The sequence below is a fragment of the Alosa alosa genome, chromosome 2, assembly GCF_017589495.1.
Source record: "Alosa alosa isolate M-15738 ecotype Scorff River chromosome 2, AALO_Geno_1.1, whole genome shotgun sequence".
Classification (NCBI taxonomy): Eukaryota; Metazoa; Chordata; class Actinopteri; order Clupeiformes; family Clupeidae; genus Alosa; species Alosa alosa.
The window spans coordinates 5,234,364-5,245,363 of NC_063190.1; the positions used below are offsets into that span (position 1 = coordinate 5,234,364).

The 11,000-nt window shown below is 45.4% G+C and overlaps 1 protein-coding gene across 1 annotated transcript; it reads right to left on the reverse strand.

The window, feature by feature from the left end:
- Positions 1-425: 425 nt before the first annotated feature.
- On the reverse strand, positions 426-10,626 carry hunk (hormonally up-regulated Neu-associated kinase). The gene is made up of 9 exons (XM_048237979.1): positions 9,953-10,626; positions 7,331-7,623; positions 6,799-6,854; positions 6,216-6,351; positions 5,961-6,088; positions 4,312-4,438; positions 3,901-4,069; positions 3,500-3,653; positions 426-2,679 (listed from the first exon to the last, which is right to left on the reverse strand). The coding sequence occupies exons 1-9, from the start codon at positions 10,166-10,168 to the stop codon at positions 1,934-1,936; spliced, it is 2,025 nt and encodes a 674-aa protein (XP_048093936.1). The 5' UTR covers positions 10,169-10,626; the 3' UTR covers positions 426-1,933.
- Between the last annotated feature and the right edge of the window lie 374 nt (positions 10,627-11,000).

Sequence of the window (11,000 nt, forward strand, 5' to 3'; positions counted from 1 at the left end):
TCATCGGCTTAACTGCAAATACTTATCTTCGGGTGTTTAGTTTTTTTCCTGATTGCGTACCCCCTCCTTTTTGTCTAGAATATTACTGTGTGTGTGTGTGTGTGTGTGTGTGTGTGTGTGCATGTGTGTGTGCATGTATGTGTGCGCTGTAGAGTCACATAGATCATGGTGGGGCAGCTGACAGGATTACATTAGGGTAGTGGTTCAGCTGTTCTTCGTTTCACGCTTGCCACAGGTGTCTCGTGGGATATGTGGGACACTCCTACGGACATGTTTAAATTCAGTAAAGGTCTGTGCTCTCTTGGGAAAGTCAATGTAATGTCATTTGTAAAAAGTCACTACTGATAATATATGAATTAGTTACTGGTATACGTACAGTGCAGTGTTTCTATGTGAAAGAACAAAGATACCATTGAAGCAAAATATCAATTTTTGAAATATAAATATTTATTTTTGTACATCATAATCTCTTCACTCATAAGCAAATCCTGTCATTAAAAAAGCTTACAAAACACCTCAGTTTCTGTCTTCCGTCTCACCAAAAAAATTGCAAAGTTTTATCCAAAAAACGTCAAGTACCAAAAGTCTTTGCATGCAAGAAAAAAAGCTTGTCTCTTTAACAGTGTAAAGCCTTCTGGACCCGTGAAAAACTTTGTCAAGTCTGTAACTGTTCGGTGAGGATCTACAGTGGTGTGCTCTCAGTATTAAATCACAGCTGAAGACAAAATACAAGCACAAGACATGTCAAGACACTTATGTTGTATAATTTACAAGCCGATCGTCCTACTCGACCCCTATCTTCATTCATAGAACAAAAATGTACTTGGCAATGCGTAGCACTTCTGTCAGAGACTATATACACACTATTGCACACACTACACTTCTTTTTCATAGTTCATAGAAACCCATTCACATTCATCCCTTGACTTTTTTTTTTCCAGTCTCCATTTCAGCCTTAAAGTGACTTCCATGAGAGAATTAAGGCCATAACAATTGACACACAAATCCAACACTGACAACAAAACCCCTGGGTCACTCCAAAAAGAGAAACAGGGCAAGTATATAAAGTTACAAAAATTACAATAACAAAGTTGTGTGCACCCCCGGGCTTAAAAAAACAAAGCCGTTCGCTACTAACTTTTGTTCGTAAGACATTTAGCAGCTTTACAAACTCGTGAGGAAGAACAACACAATTTGCGCAAACACAGTAAAGGTAGTTGCTTGTATATTGCTTGGTTAAGAAGAGCCCAGAGGCAAAAAACGAATGCACATGCAGTACTGGAAATTCGACAATGCCTTGACATATGGCATATGGGTAGCATAGGAAGGTATTCAAACTATTTGTGGTGATATTTACGTAAGATTGCAGAGGGACTAGGATGGAAGAAAGAGACGTTCTATCCCTACTGTGCTGGCAGTGGCAGATGGCTGCGACACATTCTCAAAGCTTAAGTCTACAGTGACTCAGTGCCTGTGCCTAGCCACCTGTGATATTACGTAATCATCAATATTCCTAGTGATAAGTACTGTTCAGTGCTGAGGTGCATGTTTAGTTCTTGCAAAGTACTCAAAGGCCATGTTTCCCCCTCACTCCTTTTACTTCTTCCATATCCAAGCAGATGTCTGTACAGGAGGCCAGGACAATCCTCCTGCGGGCGTTTTCTGTCCAAATCTCTTCTCTCCACATTCACGTGGCCATGCTTCCCACTCCAACGTGATATGAATATGAGGTCATCGTACAGTAACAGAGAGTAACCGAACATTTGAAGTGTTTAAGGGTTATGTTGACGTGGTGATGCTGGTCAGGCTGGTGCGCAGCTGAGAGGGGGAGGTTTAAAGGGAGACGGGATGGAGGTGGAGAGGTCTTTAGGGTGCGCTGCTAGCTGTGGAGAGAGGTCTCGTTAAGGGTTACGCGACTAGCTGCTGTTGCTATTCAGCAGAGGGTCTTGAGCGCCTTCCCGGAGGAGCAGAGAAGAGTCTGCATGTGGCAGGGCATGGGCGACTCCACCTCCACCGCCTGTTCCGGCCGGAAGCTGAATGGTGGCACGCGCTTCTTCAGGATCTGCCCGATGCCCATGGAGGGGAACTTGGAGCCGGCACTGCAACCACGCCTGTGCTGGGGGCTCTCTGGGCCCTCACTGCCCCCACTGCAGCTGCTGCCTCCGCTGCTGGGCGGGCTGGCGCCCGTGTCCGGCCAGTCGGAGGCCGAGGAAGGGCTCTTCTTGGGCTGCGGGGCCACGATGGCCACGGGCTGGCTGGGCGGCAGCGAGGGGATGGTGGGGATGGTGGCCTTCTTCAGGTAGGACGTCTCGGGCTGGAAGGCAGAGACGTGGCGCGGTGGGGAGAGCGCGCCGTTGGTCAGCTTGTACCACGGCGACGGCGGCGTCTCCTGCACAGGCTCCTTGGTGTGGCCCGAGTTCCAGGAGTGGGCGGCCAGGGCGGACGGCGGCCGTGCCGGAATGTCGACGGGCTTCCGCTTGGGCTTGGACTTAGACTTGTCCTTCTCCCTCTCCTTCTTGTCCTTGTCTTTGTCCTCCTGGGGCTCCTGCCGCCTGGGCGACTGCGGCGTCTGTGGGAACAGGGGGTGGATCTCCAGGTACTCTAGCGAGGAGGAGGCCACACAGCCTCCCTGACCGGAGTATGCGTCCTTCAGTCCCCCAGTCACAGCACGCAGTAGGCCTGAAAAAGACAGAGACAACAAAGGGTTAAGTACACAAACAACATAAATAACGATGCACTTTATCTCAGTTCATCTCACGCTATGGTATTATACACAACAATTATCTGCCATTGAGATCTATAAATATCTTGTTATTGTTGTTTTTTATTTCCTGGAGGCCCTTCCTTTTCACCACAGAATTCCACTTAATTTAACCGCTCCATTTCAAACAAAGTATTTACAACAACAAAGCTCTAATATTTCTGAGGAAGACGATCCAACTATCAATAGCCCAAAAGATAAGTTGAAGGTAATTCCAGTTGAGCCACTGTGGAAGTCCTTTTGAGAGACATTTGGTTCTTTGTTTCTGACAAAATTGAGTTTAGAGAAACATTCTTTTTGAGGCCACGAGCAGATAGGCTGGGTGGTGTAACTTGATAAGTGACATCAAGCAGAGATATTTTAAAGTGAAATAAAAAAAATCTCTTAAGGCGGTCTAGACAGACATGCTAGAACTTGTTCTGCATGTTCTGGGCGTGTGATTTGCACCAGATGTGAAAGTATGTATTTAAATATTGGTTGGCATATACCAACATGTTTTTACCTTCCTTATGTATACCACTTAGTTGAAATGAATGCCCAAAATCCAGATAAGTTGGTGACTATGGTCACTAATCTGTATCTTTGGCAAGATGTGTGATAATTATAAGTGTCATAGTCTCCCTTACTGTAGGTGCTGACATACATACAGACTCACGTGTGAAACCTGATTAGAAGTCATGTTAATGAGCCACTCTTTGGTGTTTAGATTTGAAAGTCTCTGCTCTTAACGCCTCTCACCTGACTTGTGCTTCTTCTCTTTGGTGGGGCCCTTGCTCACGGCCAGGTAGACAGGAGTTTGCTTCGGGGGGATGGTGATCTTCTCGATATGCTTTCGCCACTGGGTCTGGAAGAAGAGTTCGTTCTTCTTTTCCTTCTCCACATTCTGCTTCTCCTAAAGCAGGGATACACTACGTTAAAAACTTGCACATTTGTTTTTATTATTTGAGCAATGAAGACTAAACATAGCACACATTCCCTGTTTGCATTTTGCTGCATTATTACTAATTGGCTTCTCAGGTTGCATTGTCATGGAATTGCACAAAGGTCACACACTGACACAAACTGGCACACACGCAGGCACACTGAATCAAAAGGATTATGAGGTTGTGCACCATTACAAGTCAATGACGTGTACGTACCCGGTATTCTTTGGAAAGCCGCTTCATTTTATTGTTGAGCAAGAAGTAAACAGCGAGTGTGTGGCAGGCGCGGTTGGTGAGAACCGCGCTCAGGACCTCGCTATGCTTGTAGCCCATGTTTTCTGTCATGTGCAGCAGCACCATTTGGTTAATCTCCTCGATATGGATCCTGGGAAACGAGGGTTGAAAATGGCAGTTGAGAGGCATAACTTTATGTTTGTTTCTCTGTCTGTCTGTCTGTTTGTCTATCTATCAATCAATCAATCTACCAATCTATATCTATCTATCTTATCTATCTATCATATCTAGATGAATGGATACAGATGGAAAGATGAATATATGTATATATGGAAAGATAACAAGTAGGAATAGCTGGTATACAGTATGTTGGTGAGTGTATAGTTAGCGCACCTGTTCAGGTAAGGGGCGAGGGTGTGTGGGTTGCCCAGCTGAAGCCAGGAGTCGGACATCACTTGGTGGATGTTGGGTCTCTTGGCGGGGTCGGGCTCGAGGAGACTCTTCAGAAGGTTCCCAGCAGCTGTGTGTGTGTGTGGGGAGACAGTAAAGGGTCAGTGCCACCCTGCTGATGTCTTTTCAGAAGAGCCACAACAGTACAAAACAGAGCAGAGCAGGAGGTCTCAGTGACAGCCAGTGACAAGTACGCTTTGTGGTAGTGGTCGCCTGAGAGCCATCGCCCATGCTCTCTCACCATGAACTCTGCGTCTGCACATCAGCTGAGACACACTGAAACAAAAGGGCTCATTATAGAGCCCCTTCATTGGGTCCATGCTAATTACAATGTTCCGTGAATAAAACAAAAAAAACTATTTACGTGCTCCTACACGAAACAACAACCCACTGTTGGGAGGAGGAAGAATGCAGGCTTTTGTGGCTTGAAACCACTTGATTATTCCTTTTGCAAGGCATAACAAATTTCTTTCTTAGGTAAGCACTAGAATTACCATTGTGGAGAGCCACATTATGTAAGCCTGATTCACGCACATCGATATGCAACTCCGGTTTGTCCAGTTGCAAATAATATACAGCTGCCAACTCACTCAAATCAGTTGTCAGTCGGATGGAAAGGCATTAATTAGGTTGTCGTGACTTGAAGTGCTGAGCAGATTTCCAGTGAACAACCACACACCTTTCCTTTTTTATAGCCATACCACATGTGCACTTGTAATCTTAACACTTGGTTCACTGGTATTTAGCAGATGTTTATCGTACACGGTCTTGCAACATTATCCAGAGAACAACATCAACCAGAGATTTTCAAAGAACCATACAATTATATGAGATATATCCCTGTCCCAACAACCACTAGTCTCCCGGAAGAAAAAAAGAGTTCCTGCGAAATCCAATTTGCCCCCTGGCTCCAACACTAACTTTAAGGCATCTAGAAAGCGAGTCCACAACCGCCCTTTTGCATTAAAGGAACATCAGACACAGATGTCTGGAGTAGAGGGAGGCGTAAGGCTGTGGATATAAACGGACACTTCACAACATCATGTGAGAGACACCAGGAGTGTGTTGCTCATTAAGCTCCAATTGAAGACGGCAAACGTCTGCGGCCAGTCACTCTGGTCTGGATATATATACTGCTCAAAAAAATTAAGGGAACACTTCAATCATACACTGGATCGGTACTCTGACACTGTTTGGCTCTGAGCACAAGTAAAACTTTTGAGGCGAGTGTTTTATTTTGCAAGAGCTGTCAGACATTCTGTGAATGTACTTTGAGAATGGAGAAAAGGGTGGAAGGTTTCAAAAAATGTGTTTTAACAATTGTGGAAAACTGTAAGTGTTCTAAACAGTATATATTCACACAATGACAGTAGGTCGATCAAAACTATAAAGCTGCTGCCACAAGGTACCTCATTGGTGAATTGAAGGACAATCTCCCATTGAAAGATCTGAGCTCTTCATATTATTCACAGATCTCAACAGGAGCTCTCTCTCTCTCTTATCTTATACATCTACACAAGTCAGTGCTTGTGTGCTTCTGTGGAAAAGGATTGCTATCTCATATCTGAGGACGTGAAGTATGGCATGCTCACCTGAGGAGAGGTTCGTTGGCAGGGGGTTCATCTCTCTGTCCACCATCTTCTGGTGCAGGGCCCGCAGGCTGAAGGGCTCGACCGTGAAGGGCAGTGTGCCGGTCAGCATGGCATACATGTTCACCCCTCTGCACATTAACCAAACAAAGAAATACTTGTTTAATCAATTCAAATATACACATTTAAGATGTCAAATTCAGCTGGCGAGGGTGGGTGGGTAAGATTTTGAAAAATGCAATGAAGTGTGTCACTCACATCGACCATACGTCCACTTTGGGCCCGTACTTCTTGCGGGACAGCAGTTCAGGGGCCGCATAGGCGGGGCTGCCACACTGCGTGCTGAAGGGATCTGTGTAGCCCAGGATTCCAGCACAGTTGCTGAGGCCAAAGTCTACAGAGAGAGAGATAGAGAGAGAGTGAAGGTGTCAGTGGTCCACATGCTGTTTTTGGGACAGCATTTTACGGGACTGGCAGTGAACACTTGAGCTATCCATCACACGTAGGCGTCGTATAAGGGGCCTGTCTACAGAGCAAGCCTTGCACAATGGTGAGAGGTCATTTAGCTTTAATGGGTATTTATGAGGCTCAACTCGCCACATGGGAAAAGGTTACATTTCCTTTGTATCTTTAAACAGTAGATGATCATCATTTAAGTGTCTTTCTATTAATACATCTATAAATACATTGCTGAATGTAACCATTTTTGCATTTTTGTTTATGCATATTTGTTGCCTGTTGTTTGTATATTTATTGCTAATCTACAGACTATAAAATGCAAAAGATTAAAATGGGATCAGAAGCACAATTATATTTTTGAATGCATAAAACACAAGCTTACCGATTAATTTGATGTTGTCATGTTCATCCAACAGAAGGTTTTCAATCTTCAAATCTCTGTGAGAAAGCAAAACAACATGCAGCTGTCAATTTAAATGGAGCAACTGTCAATGTGGTCCAACTCACTGAGCAACAAAAGCCTTCGCAAAGGGGCTTACCCCCATTTAAAACCATGGCACCCTGTTTGTCTATATGGGCCCCCCTCCCCATAGATACAGTACAATCACCGGCATATCTACATGGGCCATCTGTGTTCACACACTATTCCAATTCATAACCAATCTGACACTGAGTTTCTGAAGGGGTGTCTGTGTGAGTGTGATTACTGGTATACAAAAAGAAAGTCAGTGAATGTAAGTTAAAGTGGGAATGTGACTGTTACTGTAGCTGTTGTGAGTGAATTACATTGTGTGAATGTGTCTGAGTGTGTGAGAGATTGAGTGAAGGAGTGTGTGTGTGCGTGTGTGTGTATGTATGAGATAGGGGGATAGAGTAAATAAGTTGAGAGAGAGGGATCTCTCGGCGGTTCTCACCTGTGCACCACGCCGGCACGGTGGAGATGCTCAACGGCCATGACCAGCTGCCGCACGTACTTCTGCGCCTCACGCTCCTCCAGGCGCTTCTTCTCATAGATGTGGTTCATGAGGTTGCCGCCTGGACACAGCTCCATCACCAGGTAGTAGCTGTTCTCCGTCTCCAGGATGTCCAGCAGCTGCGTGATGTTGGGGTGGCGGATCATCTGCTGGATCTGGCCCTCGCGCCGCAGGTTCTTGGTCACGTACGAGTCCTTCTTGGCCTTCCTCTTGTCGATCACTTTCACTGCCACCTACAAGTGAACATTTAATACATATGAGTCACTTAGCAGCACTAGATAATCATGTTCTGGGAGAAATGCTACACTAAAATAGTTGATTTGCATGATTTTTCAGGGCTTATTCAACTGGATTTCACATTTAATGAACACTAAATGATCTCTAAATTAGCTCACTATACACAAACCCCAGGCCTTTTCTCCGGCTTTGTGTGGAAAAGAGCCATCATTCCACCCCATGTGACACTGGGGCTGAACAGGTGAGGCTGAGCACCAGAGCTGCTGTCACACCCATTAACCCTGCCTGGGGCACGCACTCACATTTGTGTGTGTGTGTGTTGGGGGGTGTTGGTTAAGGGGGTTCACTGGACAGATACAAGAACAAACAGGCCCCACTGGGCCCCTCTCTTTCCCACTCCCATGGGAAGACAAGACCCCAAATGGCTTGTTAATTTCCCCCATTTGTCACGTGCGTGTCGCAAAGAGCTAATGCTGGATAAACACACGACGAGCCCCGGTGGCAACAAATGTACACAGTAACCCTGAGACAAGTCTGAAGGGCTCACCCAATTCCTTGATGATGACCCCCCTCTCCCCGCCACACAAAGGTGAATGTAGACAGAAATTCAGATCAAGTAGGGGCTGACAGTTCACCGACCTTTCGTTCACCCCACAAATGCTCCAAGCTATAGCACAATAAAAAAGGGGTGATTTGTTATGCTTCTGATGAAAGCACCTCACGCATAATCCCTGCCACTCAGGCTAGGACAAAAAAAGAGGGTTCAAGAGGCTGCCTGGCTGTCTCGCCTTTACAAATCACGGGCCACGAGAGACCATTGAGAAAACAAGTCATACATGACCAATTGAGCAAATAATTAGATCAATTACCCTAACAGAGGGATCCCGAGTGTAAGGTCAGAGGGAATTTGGGGGGCACACTGTCCCCACCCCAGCCTTTAGAGAATCTCCTCTGATGGTAATTCGGCCCCACTGTATGCTCAGGCGACAACAAAGGACTGGCTCTTTTCGCTGAAGCCCACGTTGTCGATGAAGGGAGGTGGGAGTCAGGGTGTGTGGGGGGGCTGAGGTGGGGGCTGATGTTGGGGGTATGGGGGCTGCTTGCCGCCTCTGCCGCCGCCTACGGGCTCCTGCCCGACACATTGTTTATCATTCCCTCAGACAAAGAGTGGGTGCGGGGGAAAGTGGGTTAGATATGATCACACAACAGACACACACACACACACACACACACACACACACACACATACACACTCTCTGGGAGCATGTGCTATCCTCTCACTGCTTGCCCACCCAGCCCCACCCCCACTGTTTTTCCTGGTGATGTCAGATCGATCCTGTGCGAGCAGGCGTATGGGCAAGCGAGCAAGCAATACAACAGCTCTAGCGGAGGAGAGAGAGAGAGAGCACGAGGAGGACTAGTGCTTTGCTTTGTGATTTCGAGGGTTTGCATCATCGCCCGGGCGGCGTGTCTCTCTCCTTGCCACAGGAACAGGGAAAGAGGGGGGCTCTAAGGGGGCTCACTGGGGTTGGCGTAATCCTTCATATGCTAAGTAGGAATTCCAGGTCACACATTCAAAAAACAGAGACACTTGTTTTTTTCACCCCACATGCTAATTGACTGCCTGTGCACTGCACAGCACACCCACAAATAAGTTTAAACACACAAAGCAAATGATGACAAAAACAGCAACTCCAATGCTAGATCAAAAATAAAACAAAAAAACCCCTCAAGAACACCATTCATGAATAAATCCCCTTAAATGGGTAATGTAAGATTTACACCTTTCTCTTCCAGCTGTAAATCTCCTCTTAAGAGCCTGTGTGTCAGAGTAGCCTAATGTATTCTGATGTCAGGGATTTAATTAGTCTCTCCAGGTTCACACTGCTTGGTGTTGATCACTCTCTCTAGGGTAAGCTGTGATTAATACAGACACCTTTATAAGATCTTGGACTGCCACTGTTATCTAATATCAGGAAGGTGTTACTACAACTCCAGGTAAGATAAGTTACTATAACTGGCCTTAGCCTAACCCCCATATAACCCTAGAGGGCTCAAGAAATAAGAGTGCTCACAAGAATGTATCAGCATGTGCACAATATCAAAAGACAATTATCTAACAAGCAGCCCAGTTCATTATTTAATGAACATTTAAAAGAAAGAAAAAACGTGACAACTGCACACACACATATATATATATATATATATATATATATATATATATATATATATATATATATATATATATATATATATATATATACATACATATGTGTGTGTGTGTGTGAACTAAGTTTTTAATTCATCACAATCACTTCATCTTACCTTCTCCCCTGTCAAAGCGTGAAGACCCTCTCGAACTTTAGCAAAGGAGCCTTCTCCCAGTTTTCTTCCTATTAGATAATTTCCAACTCTTTTCGTGTGATAGAAGTTGCGAAGGATGTCCCCAGGTGGACTACTATTAAGTGTAGGTAAAGCATTGTCTGTCCCGTTGGAATTCGGAGCTTTCACTCCGACAAGTCTTTGACCGTCGACCACCATCTCCTTGACAGCTTGTATCGGAACCAAATGTGCTCAGTGCGCTCTCACACGCCGTTGTTACCTACAACCACGTATGTCTCCTTACGTGTTCTAAAATGAAATCGGCTCTGTCAGCAACGTACATCTGAAGTACAGTCCCTTCTACTCTGTCGTTGTCCCTAATAGCCTGTTGCGTACGTCTTAACCGAAATTGGCACACGCACCACTTCTCCAATCTGACGCTTTGTCTGACGTGAATGAACCATGGAAGCGTCAAACCCCAGTTGCGCTATCAACAGTTTTTAATCTTTACTGAAGAAAATACAAACGACAGACAAACCAATTAATGTCTTGACATAAAGTCTCCAGCAATGTCTATGAAATATACCCACGTCTAAACGTTGAGCGAACAATCAACAAAAATATCAGAAGCTGCTGATGACATCCACATCTAACCACAGTTGCGATATACTGTTGAATGCTTTGTGTGCGCTAGGCTGTTTAAAGCAAGTTTCCCGGGACTAGGGGTAGGCGTGACTTGTTTTTCTGAAAAATCCTCACCCAGTTACTAGGTTGAAATTCTGTCCAATCAGCTGCGTTGGCAAGGGCACTTGTGCCTGTGCTATACATGCTTGTGAATGAAGCTCCGCCCTCAGACCCATGCGGTTCACAACAAAGACCATGTTGCGAGGGGAAAACTGTCGGGACGTGACTTTTGACATGTTAAGGTTACGGCACTGACTAATACCTGGTCAGGCAACTGCTTATCCTATGGCTACTTCAAATAGGCCTATTTCCGTGGTGTGGGGATAGTCAGGGAATAAACTGATAATAAGTTGCCTAAAGCCTCGGA